Genomic DNA, 16,537 nt, shown 5'->3' on the forward strand with positions numbered 1-16,537 from the left:
CATGAGGGAGAAAGAAATAGAAGGATATGCTGACAGGGTGAGATGAAGTAGGGTCGGAGGAGGCTCGTGTGGAGCATAAACATCTATTGGGCCGAATGACTTGTTTTTGTGCTGTAAATTCTATGTAATGTGTAAGTCTATGTAATTTGATATAAAAACAGAAAATGCTGGAAAACACTCAGCAGGTCAGGCAGCATCTGCAGAGAGAGAGAATCAGAACTGCCGAAAGGTCATCGACCTGAAACGTTAACTCTGTTTACCTCTCCGCAGATGCTGCCTGACCTGCTGAGTGTTTCCAGCGTTTTCTGTTTTTTACTTCAGATTTCCAGCACCCTGCGGTATTTTGCTTCGGGTGATTTGGCGTGCTGTCTCTATCAGTGACTGTACCACTTATTGATGGTCATGTTTTGTTTCTTTTCCTCTCGGTGGGAATTACAGAATGACCAGGAGAACGAGGTTCGGTACTTGCTGCGGTATGAAGGCAGAGATCACCTCTTGCACCTGGTGAAAGCACGGTATGCACGCCTCTCATTATAAAGGAGGGAGGGGGGGGGTGGGGGGTGGTGACACAAGGATTTCATTCTGGCCCAGAAGGTGCCAGAGGTTTCGTTACCTAGTCTGGGATGAGTCTGCTGATTTCAGTCAGGGCAACAGTCGGCTTTATTGGAAGTGTGGTACTGGGCGTGCAAACAACAACAGAGTTTGTGAGCTCAAATCGCACTGTGACAAGTCATCTTAGAATCATAGAGTCATATTGCGCAGGAGGAGGCCATTCGGCCCACCGTGCCTGTGCCGGCTCTTTGAAAGAGTTGTCAAATTAGTCCCACTCCACCGCTCTTAATGGCCTGCAACTTTTTCCTTTTCAGGTATATATCCAATTACCCTTTGAAAGCTGCTTCCATCACCTTTTCAAATGTAAGGAATCTTACAACACCAGGTTATAGTCCAACAATTTTATTTTAAAATCACAAGCTTTCGGAGATTATCTCCTTCGTCAGGTGAGTGAGTGAGTGAAAGGTTCTCAAATCGCATATCTTATATTAGGCTGGGACACGCTCACACCAATCAAAGGTGTCATTGGTGTTCAGACAGGTTAGCCACGGAAAACAGTTCTGAATACACAATGGGTCAGGTTACAAATCCAGAGAGCGAAAGAGACCCGAAAGGCAGAGAGAGGGAGAGAGAATGTCCAGTTGTATTAAAAACAGATAACTTTTTTTTCCCGTGCTTACGTGTAGCGTGACATGAACCCAAGATCCCGGTTGAGGCCGTCCTCATGGAGCGGAACTTTGCTATCAATTTCTGCTCGACGATTTTGCGTTGTCGTGTGTCTCGAAGACCGCCTTGGAGAACGTTTACCCGAAGGTCGGTGGCTGAATGTCCTTGACTGCTGAAGTGTTCCCCGACTGGGAGGGAACCCTCCTGTCTGGCGATTGTTGCGCGGTGTCCGTTCATCCGTTGTCGCAGTGTCTGCATGGTCTCGCCAATGTACCATGCTCCGGGGCATCCTTTCCTGCAACGTATGAGGTAGACAACATTGGCCGAGTCACAGAAGTATGAACCATGTACCTGGTGGGTGGTGTCCTCTCGTGTGATGGTGGTACCTGTGTCGATGATCTGGCATGTCTTGCAGAGGTTGCCGTGGCAGGGTTGTGTGGTGTCGTGGACACTGTTCTCCTGAGAGCTGGATAATTTGCTGCGAACGATGGTCTGTTTGAGGTTTGGTGGCTGTTTGAAGGCGAGTAGTGGAGGCGTGGGGATGGCCTTAGCGAGGTGTTCGTCGTCATCGATGAGTCGAGCGTCATCCCGTTCTTACAAGGGCGTCTTTCAGCATCTGTAGGTGTCCATCGCGTTCCTCCTCGTCTGAGCAGATCCTGTGTATTCGCAGGGCCTGTCCATAGGGGATGGCCTCTTTGACGTGGTTAGGGTGGAAGCTCGAAAAGTGGAGCATCGTGAGGTAAGAACGGGATATGACGCTTGACTCGTCGATCGACAGTTCCAACGGGCCACAGCGAAGAATCGCATAGACCTCCTCAGAAGACAAACACGGGATGCAACCAACAGAGTACCCTTCGTCGTCGAGTACTTCCCCGGAGCGGAGAAACTACGCCATGTTCTCCGCAGCCTTCAACATGTCATTGATGACGACAAACACCTCGCTAGGGCCATCCCCACACCTCCACTACTCGCCTTCAAACAGCCACCCAACCTCAAACAGACCATCGTTCGCAGCAAATTACCTAGCTTTCAGGAGAACAGTGTCCACGACACCACACAACCCTGCCACGGCAACCTCTGCAAGACATGCCAGATCATCGACACAGATACCACCATCACATGAGAGGACACCACCCACCAGGTACATGGTTCATACTCCTGTGACTCGGCCAACGTTGTCTACCTCATACGTTGCAGGAAAGGATGCCCCGGAGCATGGTACATTGGCGAGACCATGCAGACACTGCGACAACGGATGAACGGACACCGCGCAACAATCGCCAGACAGGAGGGTTCCCTCCCAGTCGGGGAACACTTTAGCAGTCAAGGACATTCAGCCACCGATCTTCGGGTAAGCGTACTCCATGGCGGCCTTCGAGACACACGACAACGCAAAATCGTTGAGCAGAAATTGATAGAAAAGTTCCGCACCCATGAGGACGGCCTCAACCGGGATCTTGGGTTCATGTCACGCGACACGTAAGCACGGAAAAAAAAAGTTATCTGTTTTTAATACAACTGGACATTCTCTCTCTCTCTCTCTGCCTTTCGGGTCTCTTTCTCTCTCTGGCTTTGTAACCTGACCCATTGTGTATTCAGAACTGTTTTCCGTGGCTAACCTGTCTGAACACCAACGACACCTTTGATTGGTGTGAGCGTGTCCCAGCCTAATATAAGATATGCGATTTGAGAACCTTTCACTCACTCACTCACCTGACGAAGGAGATAATCTCCGAAAGCTTGTGATTTTAAAATAAAATTGTTGGACTATAACCTGGTGTTGTAAGATTCCTTACATTTGTCCACCCCAGTCCATTACCGGCATCTCCACATCATCACCTTTTCAGGCAGTGCCTTCCAAATCATAATAAACCGCATCGTTTAAAAAAACCAGTCTCCTTACCTTCCCTCTGGTTCTTTTTCCAACTTATAATAATTAATTCAATACATTGAGTAATTGACACCAGTAAAAAGTGCTCATGACATGTTGTAAGTAGCCAACACCCAACTCGTTCATCAACATCCTTCATCTGTCATCGCAAACTGGTTTGGCCTGTAAGTGACTCTGGTCTACGTTGTGTGGTTGATTTTGAAGTGGCCTAGCAAGCTACTCAGATATAAAAGCAAGAATGATAAGGGAAAACTTGGATTTAAATAGCGCCTTTCACAACCTCTCAGGACATCCCAATTTCCTGGATGCAGAGAAATGTGTCCCCTACTGCATTGGTGTGACAATTTTCAATTGAGCTATAATGTGGGCACTCTGAACCAGATTGCTCAACTGATTTGAGTTTTAATAGAGTCGAGAAGGAGAAACTCTTTCCACTGGCAGGAGGGTGATACCCAGAGGATACAGGTTTAAGATCATTGGCAAAAGAACCGAGGGGAGATGAGAATTTTTTTTTAACACAGCGAGTTGATAGGATCTGGAATGCATTGTCTAAGAGGGTGGTGGAAGCAGAATGAATGGAAACTTTCAAAAGGGAATTTGATATCTACTTGAAAAGGAAAAATATGCAGGGCTATTGGGGAAAGAGCAGGGCAGTGGAACTAATTGGACAGTTCTTTCAAAGAGCCGGCACAGGCATGATGGGCCGAATGGCCTCCTTCTGTGCTGTAGGAGTCTATGATTCTGTGATTAGTACAATGTCAGTTTTGGTGCTGTGTGCCCTTGCCCACTAGGAACTGGTGCCCAAATTCATTTTGCTTTGGACCCTTGCAGCCAGCAAAGAGAGGAGACAACTCATCCCATCAGTCAGTGCTGGACTTGCACTCAAGTCCTAGAGGTGAATCCCGTATACTCTTTAACATGAAAAGTAAACCTGCGACAGCAAAAGATGCTACTCGTGTGTTTGTGTGTGTTTGTGTGTACATAAGAGAGAATATCAGAAACTTTTGAGCGAATTGCAGGCTGAATCTAAATTGAGGCCTTCAGATTGTGTCACTGAATAGTTTATGACGGGTGATAGACTTTGAGATGAGATTAGAGCTTTATGACCATTCTAAGAATTGATTGCTTCTACAGCTTATGTGTGTTCATCTGAGGTCTTCATAATTTACATTTCCTGATAATACCTGAAGCTTTAGCAACTACGGCATTATGAGCACAATCGATAGTGTAATTGTATGAATATGGATATTTTATGATATTTATTTATAGAGGAGAAAGGGTGATATAAGTAAATAAATAACTAAGTGTACAGTTACGCTGCAGATCTGAGACAGGTATCTACTTAGAGGCCGACAGACCAGAATTATACTGCTGGCTTCACATCACTCTTTGGCTAGGAAAACCAGAGTTCTGCAGATGTGGGAAAGCCCAGATTGTATAGAGCTTTGCTCACCCGTATCAGAATGCAGGATAAATTTTCTCTTAACAAAGAGCCAAGGGGCTAGTCTGCTCTCCTATAACTTTAGCACAGTTAAAAAGGAACTTTAAAGCAGTCCCAGACTCACCTGGGAAGCTTTAAGACTTCACTTTGCATCAATTGCATTTATAGCACAGGATTTATTTTTACTCAGGGTTTCGGCGACGCTGGCAAGGCAATGTTAACTTTGCCAATCTCTAGGTGCCCAGAGTAAATGGAGTTGAGGTACAGATCAGCCCTGATCTAATAGAGTGCGGAATAGGCTCGAGGGGCTGAATGGCCTACTCTTGTTCCTATGTTACCCTGAGAAGGTGGTGCTGGCGGCTGTGGACATTTTCCTTGAACCATTGCGGTCCTTGTGATGATGGTGCCACCATGGCGGTGTTAGTTTGGGGAAGCTGAGGTAATGCCAAACTGACTTGGAAGGTGGTCTCACGCTTCCTGGCTGAAATTTGATTCAGGCAACCTTGCACCTGAGTGAAGTGTCACATTCTTACTTTCTAGTTTTGTTTTGTTTCATGGTTTCAGAAAGTTGATATTCTAGACTTGTAGGGAAGGAACGCCCAGTGTTAGAATGGTGTCCAGTCGATCATTGGAGTTACATAGAATTACATAGAATGTATAGCACAGAAACAGGTCATTCGGCCCAACTGGTCTGTGCCGGTGTTTATGCTCCACATGAGCCTCCTCCCCCACCTCTTCATCTAACCTTATCAGCATATCCTTCTATTCCTTTCTCCCTCATGTGTTTATCTAGCTTCCCCTTAAATGCATCTAGGCTAGTCATCTCAACTACTCCTTGTACTAGCAAGTTCCACGTTCTAACCACTCTCTTAGTAAAGAAGTCTCTCCTGAATTCCCTGTTCGATTTATTAGTGATTATCTTATATTTATGGCCCCTAGTTCTGGTCTCCCCCATAAGTGGAAACATCCTTTTCACGTCTACCTTATCAAACTCTTTCATAATCTTAAAGACCTCTATCAGGTCACCCTCAGCCTTCCCTTTTCTAAAGAAAAAAGCCACAGACTGTTCAATCTTTCCTGATACGTATAACCTCTCAGTTCTGATATCATCCTTGTAAATTGAACCCATAATGACTCGTAGTTGAACTGAGGATTTCAGTGAGATGGTTGTGATGTAGTATACAAATGCCCCCTATTGTTTACAGAGGGAATATGCCTCTGTCAGTACTTCAACCTTGTCTCAATTTTTTTTTCCTAACAGTCACAAGTCCTACATCCATAAAACCAAAAACCAAGACCTTCCAATTCTTACCATCACTAATTTGGCCTTTTTAATGAATTGAAAACTATGGGTAAGGGCCAAGGCCCTTTTTACATAGGTGCAAAGCCAGACACCACCTCACATCAAATCAAAACAACAACAACTTTCATTTATATCCGGCCTTTAACGTGGTAAAATGTCCCAAGGCGCTTCACACGAGCCATTAGCAAACAAAATTTGACACCGAGCCACATAAGGAGATATTAGGACAGGCGACCAAAAGCTTGGTCAAAGAGGTAGGTTTTAAGGAGCGTCTTAAAGGAGGAGAGAGAGGTAGAGAGGCGGAGAGGTTTAGGGAGGGAATTCCAGAGCTTAGGGCCTAGACAGCTGAAAGAATGGCCGCCAATGGTGGAGCGATAGAAACGTATTAAATGAGTGGCCGATTACATAGGTAAATGAAAGACTCTATCAAGTACAGCAAGGTTGAAAAGAGGAGAGAAGAAAAGTTAAATCAAGAAGTAATGCTTAGGTGATGCCAAGATTGGGTTTCAAAAGCTTGTAGATCATAGGAGGGAGGACTGAAGGCGATCCCACAGTTTTGAGGTTGCAGGCAGACTGTGTGTTGGAAGATCAGGAAATATTTTCATGCAAGGAAATGACCACATGCTGACAAAGGCTCAGTGGAGTGAAGCTATTCCAGTGCAGCTTCATTTTGGGCTGGATCAGTCATAAACAGGGAGAACTTCGGGTGATATTCAACAGCTGGTCCCAGTTTCTCACCTGAAAAATGGGCAGCCAACAGTTGAAAATCAGGGGGTGGGGTGGGGGGAGGGGGGGTGTGGAGGGGCACCTCAGCCTCTCCACTGATGCCCAAGATCCAGCCCGATACAATTTTCAGGCGGGTCTGTAAACGGGCGAGCAGCCCGCCCATCTGTTTCAGGCAGGAGTCCGTTTACGTACTCAGATTGGGGTCCTACGCTGGTTTTCAGGTACATATGAGAAGAGCACTCCACCAATTTATACCAGGCAGTGAGCGGTCCTTGTAGTGAATGCTGGTGTCCGCTCAAGAAAGCTCCTCCTCGCTCCACAAAAAATCGCCCGGCCCAGTGCTGGCCTGTGCCGGACCCTCTCTGGGATTGGCTCTTTCCAACCACCCACCCCCCTACCTTTCCCAGACCCGACCTGCCAGTTGGCTCAGCGTGGGAAGCTGACCGATTTCCCACCCTCCCACACCTGGCGAGCTGCAGTAGAGTTGCCCGCAGCTCCCCGGCTTCATTCAAGTAAAGCCCGGACCCAAATCAAGTCACTGAACATTTAAAGATAATGGGTGAGTGTCGTCAGGTGTCCAGCAAGAGGTGTGGCCGTGTGAAACATTACAATAATATTTATTGCATGTTGCAGCATAGAATTTCTTTGTTTCCTTTCCTCAGAGACCTGCTGGCCGAGACCTACAGTGAGTCCCACTATTTAGCGGATGGATCCAGGGTAACAGAGAGGCGACATCACCTAGTGAGTCTCAACACTTGTCTGTTGTTCTAACGTAAAGGGCTGCCCTGATGATTCAATCAGTTAACCCTAGAAGTAGCTGAGTCACATACATCATAGGAGGTTCTCAGGCTTAAACCCTGTGCCGTCTGTGCCGAGTTCGGGCTGAGCCAGGGAGGCAAAGGGGAAGCTACGATTGGCCTCAGTGTTCCTGGGCTAGGGACGGGGAAGAAAAAGCACCCGGGTGTACTGGATCCTGATCACTGCCCAGCAACCCTTGTTGGGAGTCCACATGTGTTGATGTCAAGTAAGGACACAATCGGGCTGATTGGCGATGAATCCTGTGGCCAAATAGCCGAAGCTCTCACATGGGAGAGGTTACTGGAGGGCAACCAGCAGGACCCTGGAAAGGGGTCAACATCTTCAGGGAAATAGAAGAAAAAATAATTTTCCGACACTTACATCCCTTTAAAAGCAAGGGTCCACAGTAACAAGATATTTAAAGTTCTCAGACAATAAAAGCATTAAATCAGACACTTCTCAATTCTTTTCCAGAATCACTGTTGCTACACAGGATTCGTCGAGGGAGTAGAAGATTCTTCGGTGTCTCTTTGCACCTGCCAGGGTCTCAGGTAAGAAATGTAGCCACAACGTTCAGTCAATGAGTGAACCAGCCCACACTCTCGCCTCTGAGTCAGAAGATCATGGATTCAAGTCCCACTCCCAGAAACTCAAGCACAAAATCCAAGCTGACACTTCCAGTGCAGTACTGAGGGAGTGCTGCACTGTCGGAGGTGCCGTCTTTTGGATGAGATATTAAACCGAGGCTAGGTCTGCCCTCTCAGGTGGGCGTTAAAAATCCCATGGGACGACCTCAAAGAAGGGCAGGGGAGTTCTCCCCGGTGTCCTGGCCAATATTTATCCCTCAACCAACATCACTAAAAAACAGATGATCTGGTCATTATGTCATTACTGTTTGTGGGATTTTGCTGTGTGCAAATTGGCTGCCGCATTTCCTACACTACAACAGTGATCACACTTCAAAAGTACTTCATTGGCTGTAAAGCACTTTGGAAAGTTTTGAGGTCGTGAAGGGTGCTATATAAATGCATGTGTTTTTTTCCTTTAATGCAAAGCTAAGTTCTTGTCATTTTGAGAAGCCCACGAATGCCTCTCATTACAGCGGCTACATATCGATCGGAGACCAGGGGTACGCCATCGACCCCGTGCAAGATGGCAGCCACAAGCACAAAGTGAGCCGGTCGGAGCACGTCCGGTCGAAGAGGGGCCTACCCCTGTCCCCCGCGAAACTCACGGTAAGAAACCAAGCTTAACACTTCAAGAAAGGAGACCCAGTTACAGAGCTGTTCAGAAATACATACCTGGGATCCCAGGGCTTAGCCATTGGAAATACAGCGCTTCCCAATCAGAACTGCCTGCAACAGCGAGGATTGGGACAGGGCAGACCTGTGGGATATCATAGAATTAAACAGCACAGAAGGAGGCCGTTCTGCCCATTGTGCCTGTGCTGGCTCTTTGAAAGAGCTATCCAATTAGTCCCTCTCCCCTGCTCTTTCCTCATAGCCATATACATATATATATATATATATATATAAAATGTTTATAAGGCACATTGTTAAGACTTTGGACCCCTGAAATTCCGGGGTCCAGAGACCACAGGGAGTGAGTGCTTTGCCCGTCGGGTGACCAGAATTTGGGGTAGAAGCTGAGTCCGCCACATGTCAAGAGGATTGGAGGTTTCATGAACTTTGTGCAATGTTAAAAACCATGGTTATGAAGCACCCACATACTCTCAGTTGAAGTTTGTGGACAGCATTTTTGCAATAAAGGTCCCATGCCTAAATCCTGAAATATATTTGCAAACCAGTACAACCTGTTTTGGAGACTCCGCATTTAAAGTCTCTCATTCAAATTCCAGGTTTGCTGCACGGCTTACAAGTCTCCCAATCGATCCTGTGCCAGCTCTTAATAGAGGTGTTCAAAATCATGATGGGTTTTGATCGAGTAAATAAGGATAAATGGTTTCCAGTGGCAGAAGGTTCAGTAACCAGAGGACACAGATTTAGGGTAATTGGCAAAAAGAACCGGAGACAAGATGAGGAGAATTTTTTTTTCCGCAGCGAGTTGTAATGATCTGGAATGCCCTCCCTGAGAGGGTGACGGAAGCAGATTCAATAGTAACTTTCAAAAGGGAATTGGATAAATACTTGAAGGGGAAAGAGCAGGAGAATGGGACTAATTGGATAGCTCTTTCAAAGAGCCGGCACAGGCACGATGGGCCGAACAACCTCCTTCTGTGCAGTATCATTCAATGATTCCCTGCTGACAACTGCAGCAAGGGAAGAGAAGCAGTGCAGTCAGGAGGATTGACTCCAACTTCAAGCTTAGGCACAGCAGCGGTGATCTGGTATCATAGAGGAGACCTGCAGGGCTTATTGTTGATATTTGTTTTTTTTTTATTCGTTCATGGGATGTGGGCATCATTGGCAAGGCCAGCATTTATCGGCCATCCCTAATTGCCCTTGAGAAGGTGGCGGTGAGCCGCCTTCTTGAACCGCTGCAGTCCGTGTGGTGAAGGTTCTCCCACAGTGCTGTTAAGTAGGGAGTTCCAGGATTTTGATCCAGCGACAATGAAGGAACGGCGATATATTTCCAATTCAGGATGGTGTGTGACTTGGAGGGGAACGTGCAGGTGGTGTTGTTCCTATCTGCCTGCTGCCGTTGTCCTTCTAGGTGGTAGAGGTCGCGGGTTTGGGAGGTGCCGTCGAGGAAGCTTTGGTGAGTTGCTGCAGTGCATCCTGTGAATGATACACACTGCAGCCACGGTGTGTCGGTGGTGAAGGGAGTGAATGTTTAGGGTGGTGAATGGGGTGCCAATCAAGCGGGCTGCTTTGTCCTGGATGATGTCGAGCTTCTTGAGTGTTGTTGGAGCTGCACTCATCCAGGCAAGTGGAGAGTATTCCATCACACTCCTGACTTGTGCCTGAAAGGTGGTGGAAAGGCTTTGGGGAGTCAGGAGGTGAGTCACTTGCCGCAGAATATCCAGCCTCTGACCTGCTCTTGTAGCCACTGTATTTATGTGGCTAGTCCAGTTAAGTTTCTGGTTAATGGTGACCCCCAGGATGTTGATGGTGGGCGATTTGGCAATGGTAATGCCGTTGAATGTCAAGGGGAGGTGGTTAGACTGTCTCTGGTTGGTCATTGCCTGGTACTTGTCTGGTGCAAATGTTACTTGCCACTTATCAGCCCAAGCCTGGATGTTGTCCAGGTCTTGCTGCATGCGGACACAGACTGCTTCATTATCTGAGCGGTTGTGAATGGAACTGAACACTGTGCAATCATCAGCGAACATCCCCATTTCTGCCTTTATGATGGAGGGAAGGTCATTGATCAAGCAGCTGAAGATGGTTGGGCCTTGGACACTGCCCTGAAGAACTCCTACAGCAATGTCCTGAGGCTGAGATGATTGGCCTCCAACAACCACTACCATCTTCCTTTGTGCGAGGTATGACTCCAGCCACTGGAGAGTTTTCCCCGATTCCCATTGACTTCAATTTTACTAGGGCTCCTCGGTGCCATACTCGGTCAAATGCTGCCTTGATGTCAAGGGCAGTCACTCTTACCTTACCTCTGGAATTCAGCTCTTTTGTCCATATTTGGACCAAGGCTGTAATGAGGTTTGGAGCCGAGTGGTTCTGGCGGAACCCAAACTGAGCATCGGTGAGCAGATTATTGGTGAGTAAGTGCCGATTGATAGCACTGTCGCCGACACCTTCCGTCACTTTGCTGATGATTGAGAGTAGACTGATAGGGCGGTAATTGGCCGGATTGGATTTGTCCTGCTTTTTGTGGACAGGACATACCTGGTCAATTTTCTACATTGTCGGGTAGATGCCGGTGTTGTAGCTGTGCTGGAACAGTTTGGCTGGAGGCATGGCTAGTTCTGGAGCACAAGTCTTCAGCACTACAGCCAGGATGTTGACGGGGCCCATAGCCTTTGCTGTATCAAGTGCACTCAGCCGTTTCTTGATATCACGTGGAGTGAATTGAATTGGCTGGTATCAGTGATGGTGGGAATATCGGGAGGAGGCCGATATATTAACAATGTGCCTTAAAAAAAATATTTGAAAGACTTTGGCCCTGAAACTCTGCAGGGGTTCTCTCTGGTGGACTAATGGCCAAAGAACCCTGTGGAATTTTAGGCCTTTTATTTTTAAAAATAAAAAGAGGAAGAGATAGAAGTCCTTCTATTTACATTGCCTCCTTTGTCAAATCAGTGAAGCATCTTAAAAAACTTAATACAACAGCGACATCTATGTTGCATTTACATAGCATTTCTAACATAACAAAACTTCCCAAAATGTTCCAAATTTGGGCATCAGACCTGCAGACAAGTGTAGTGGGAGGAGGAGTGTGATTGAAGAGGGTGACATTTGAAGTTTGAGAGAGATATAATAAAAAGGATATATAGAGAGCTCTTTAAAATTAAAAAGGGGTAGATATAGAGAAGATGTTTCCTCTTGTGGGTGAGTCCAAAACTAGGGGTCATAAATATAAGATAGTCACTAGTAAGTCCAATAGGGAACTCAGGAGAAACGTCTTTACCCAGAGAGCGGTTAGCATGTGGAACTCAGTACCACATGGAGTAGTTGAGCCTAATAGCATAGATGCATTTAAGGGGAAACTCGATAAGTACTTGAGGGAGAACAGAATAGAAGGATTTGCTGATAGGTTTATATGAAGACAGTGGGAGGAGACTTGTGTGGAGCATAAATGCCGGCATAGACCAGTTGGGCCAAATGGCCTGTTTCTGTGCTGTAAATTCTTTTGTAATATGTAGTAAGACAAAGGGGTTGAGGGAGAGAGTTCCAGAGTATGGGGATAAGTTGGCTGAAGACTTTGTTACTGATGGTAAGAGAGGGTGTCTGTGCAGTCGACCAGAGTTGGAAGAGCGGAAGGCTTAATGTAGTGAATTACTTTTTAAAGTGCAGTGACTGCTTTCAGGTAGAGTGTTAACTTGCTTCATTTGGCAGAAGGCTTGTAGTCAAGCCCCAGAGGATTTGAGTTCACAATCGAGGCTGACACTCAGTGCAGTAGTGAGGGAGTGCTCTCCTTTGAATGAGAAATTAAACTGAGGCCAGTCAGCTGCATGGTTGGATACCAAAGATCACGTGGCACTACCTGAAGAAAAGCAGGGAGGTCTCCCAGTGTCCTGGAAAACATTCATTGCTCAAGCACAGCACCATTAAAAACAAATTAATTGGTCACTCATCTCATTACTGTTAGTGTGATCTTGCAAAATGGTAGCATGTTTACCAACCTAAGAGCAGTCATTTCGGAGTAAGTATCTGCATATGACATGTTTTGGAATGTTTCTCAGAGATGTTATAAAGTGCTATATAAATGCAGGCCCTTCTTTCTTCGTGTACATAAATAAGAGAATTGCAGGGAAGGGCATGCATCATTATGTTCTTTTTCTTCATCTTTCTTTACTAGACTCATAACACCAAACTCAGCATTGAGCTCTTCCTGGTGGCTGACAGAGAGGAGGTAAGATTTTTCATTGGAACTTTGGAGTAGGCCATTCAGCCCCTCGACCCTGTTCCGCCATTCAATCAGATCATGGCAGATCTATATTTCAGCTCCATTTACCCGCTTTTGATCCATGTGCCTTGATACCCTTCTTCTTCACCTCAAAGAGCTTTGTCCCAATGAATGAATGGGTAAATGCACCATCTGGTTACGGTACCCAACCGTACAGTCCAGGAAGGTTCCAGGTTTGATCTCGGCTCTGAGTTGGCAAATCACTATAATTGGCTTTCGCGCCCCAGGGTTAGGGAGGATGGGGGGGCAGTGGGATATCAGCCAAGGTTCCCATTCCAGATCATTATCCCAGTTACTCCCCTGCTGGAAAGTGAGTGTGTGGACATCAGGAGAGAATAGGGTCAGTCTTGCATGTGATGCCATTCCCCTCCCAACCCCTAAAAGAGAAATATATTGCCCTCCAGGCTAGGAAATGAAATGTTACCACGTGGGTGAGGTACTAGAGGCTTGTTTGGCTCTGTGAAACTGTACTTCTTTATTAGTCAGCAACTTTGGGAAAGCAAGGGAGAAAATTCGGGACAAAACAGTCCTGCATGGCGTTTTATATGGTAGCCGAAACTTTGGAAAAGAGGAGATTTCGGAGTGATTTAACCGCAGGTCCCAAGATTATGGCAGGGACTGGCAAGATTGATCCAGGCAAATTACGCACCATGGGGAAGAGTTCAAATAACAGGGATACACAAGTTAAAGATTGGAAGGCTAAGAATAAGAAGAGAAGTTGGGCAGAACTTATTCAAGCAAAAGAGTTTGCGGGAATAAGTTACCGTGAAGGACAATTAAATAATCGGTACAAATGGGTTCAAGAGGATTCAAGGAGCCTTGTCTGCCAGAAGTGCATATTGGAAATTTGGATGTGCATGACGCTCGATTGTCCAACCATTAAATGGTCGGGCACCACCCCGCAAAATTACTCGATATAATTCCAGAGAGAATGAATTGAGGGATACGGTGAGAAGTGGGTGGGGAGGCTTGTTTGTGGGCCGACTTGGCTTTCCTCGCTGCTAAAAGACCTTCTTAAACCCCAGTGTGAGGCACCATCTCCAGGGGAGAAGGAGAGAAAAGAGAACAAAATAAAAACTTCTAATTCAGTTTTCAAAAGTGCATTGCTAACATTCTTTTCACAAACATGACTTAACCATTCGCTATCATTTTGTTTCCACAGTTTCTCCAAAATGAAGGGGACCTCAAAAAGACAAAGGACCGTTTAATTACCCTTGCCCATCATGTTAATCAGGTAACGGAAATGAAACTATTTCTTATTGAGAAGCCCAGGTGAAAGGTCAAGGCCCATAACGCAGCACTCTCCTGAGGGTGGGAAGAGTAGGGCAGAAGATGGCATAACTCAAAATGCCAAGTTTGGGTTTTACACGCCTGTAAGATCGTGAGAGGAAGGGAAGAACGAGGGAGTTAAGAAGTCGAGGTCCTGGAAAGGAAGGGGTTCATGTGGGAGACAGTCTAACGAGTCTTGATTTCAAAGCACCGAATGCAGGGAGAAGGAAGAACAAGTTGGACAATGGGAGGAGGGTTCAGAGGAGCAGAGTAAAATCAAAGCAAGAAAAGTTGCGATTCAAAGAGAGAGAGACAGAGAAATTGGAGGCTCAAGGTAAGAAAGGAATCAATCTTCAGATGAGCTGTTTATTGTGTGCTGCTCTGGAGTGTGCGCGAGGTAATGATCGGAATACAGTGCCGCAGACTTCGAAATGAGTGACAGGATCATTGGTGATTCCCTAGGTATTCCTGAAGACGACTCCAGGCTATCTCCAGCTGTCACCCTCGGCTTTTCTTGAACCATCACTCTGTGTCCTTGGTGGACTCCAACTCTAACCTAACTCAACAAATGTCCTTCATTCAATCACGAAAAGTACCTGACTCCCATTCCCCAGATGAGCACCACTTCCTCTGCCACTTGCCAAATGCCCTGAGCTTCTCTGACCCACTCTAAAAAAGGCACCAACTATGCCGATTGAGGGTGATTTTAAAAGAACCTCACAAGGAACGTTGGGAGTGCACATCAGGAATTTGATGAGCAGAAAATCCTGTGGGGCCAGTGGCTTATAAACCTCCACCTCAGGAATGCGAATTTTTGAAAGCCTCCCATGGGCCTAGGTTTGCCAACTCCTGGAGGTTTCATCACATGACCTCCCTCCAGCCACCCCGCCCAGTCTAACAGCCTTTCCCTCCCATCTCCAATATTGTTATAACTAATAAGCAAGTGTTCAAAAGAAATGTAAAAAGGCACACAATTTTTTTTAATGCGCCAGTGGTGTTTCTCCCTGGGTGTTTCTCGCATCAGTGTCCAGGAAATTAATCTTTCATTCCTGGAGACTCCAGGGCAATCCCGGAGGGCTGGCAACCCTACATGATGGGCTCAAAATGAAGTGGTGGCAGATACTGAGGACTTCCCTTGATGGATATCGTATTCCTCCTCCAACATGGACCTCGGGGCTTCCTCCAGACCTGGCAGCCCACGGCATCCCAGATTTTCATTGCTCCACGATTGACAGCCATGCCTTCAGCTGCCTAGGCCCTAAGCTCTGCAATTCCCTCTCTAATCCTCTCCACCTCTCTCTACTCCTTTAAGATGCTCCTACCTCTTTGATCAAGCTTTTGGTTACCTGTCCTAATATCTCCTAATTTGGCTCGGTGTCAAATTTTGTTTGATAATCACTCCTGTAAAACGTCCTTGGGGTGTTTTACTACATTAAAGGCGCTATATAAATGGAAGTTGTTGTTATTGTTGTTGCTTGGTGGCTCCAAATTGCCTCACAAGATGATGGTCGATGATGTTGAAATGGTTAGCGGAGTTTGGAAAAAAAATATCTCCTGCAGTAATACAGTGATAGGGGAGTGCAATAAAAGCACATTTCACACTTCGGCCTCCTGCTCCTACCCATCAATAAGCCAAGTGCTACCTCACTCTTGTAATTACCTATTACCCACCACTGTAGGTCGTTAAGCACTTGGTTTCCTCACAATAATCCTCTACTCAATGTAGCCATGGCAACTGGTTAACTCCATAATGTGCTACTGTATGAGACATGTGAGAAAATCCTCAATAAACCTTCCTATTCCTATGGAAACAGTAAAATCTGTTCCAAGAGATGATCAAGTCAGACCTAAGTCACCATGTTTTCCTTTGTCTGCTTCTTCCGCCCTGTCCTTCCCCCTACCTTCTGGGCTCGTTCTGCCCAGTGTGAAACCACTTGAGTCCAATAATACTAAAATTACATAGGTGCAGCTCAGTGCTGTAACGAGACCTTCACATTTAAAGTTGGTACGGCCTAGTTGGTCAAGCAAAGCCTGGAGTGAAACTAACGTGCAGCAAGGTCCCATTGACCATTGAACGCAGTGCCCCTGGGCTGTGGAGGGGAAAAATCAGCCAAGGCTCCTGTTGATGATCAATGGTCCCTGCTGGAAAGTTCTAGTGTTTGAACTCTGGGTGATGAAAGAATTGGGCTTGGCTGTGATTCCCCCATGGTCGAGCAGCCCTCTGACACTCACTGTCTAGGGCTCTACGCATGAAGGGTGACTACCGGGTACTCAGGTAGGAAAGCAGCTGACACTCATGGCACTATAACCCCAGATTGGTGCCAGTATCTACTGGAATAACTATCCA

General features: G+C 46.4%; 1 protein-coding gene across 2 annotated transcripts in view; it reads left to right on the plus strand.

Moving 5' to 3' along the window:
- The window catches only part of LOC137323029 (snake venom metalloproteinase BjussuMP-2-like), a 38,543-nt gene that overhangs the window by 9,243 nt on the left and 12,763 nt on the right, over positions 1-16,537 (plus strand). The window contains exons 3-8 of one of the 2 annotated variants that reach the window (XM_067986428.1): positions 439-515; positions 7,242-7,320; positions 7,852-7,928; positions 8,480-8,612; positions 12,814-12,867; positions 14,084-14,155. In XM_067986428.1, coding sequence (XP_067842529.1) covers positions 439-515; positions 7,242-7,320; positions 7,852-7,928; positions 8,480-8,612; positions 12,814-12,867; positions 14,084-14,155 — 492 coding nt within the window. The remainder of the gene's footprint in view (positions 1-438; positions 516-7,241; positions 7,321-7,851; positions 7,929-8,479; positions 8,613-12,813; positions 12,868-14,083; positions 14,156-16,537) is intronic. The other variant, XM_067986504.1, reaches the window with a different exon arrangement.

The sequence above is a fragment of the Heptranchias perlo genome, chromosome 1, assembly GCF_035084215.1.
Source record: "Heptranchias perlo isolate sHepPer1 chromosome 1, sHepPer1.hap1, whole genome shotgun sequence".
In the NCBI taxonomy this organism is placed as follows: Eukaryota; Metazoa; Chordata; class Chondrichthyes; order Hexanchiformes; family Hexanchidae; genus Heptranchias; species Heptranchias perlo.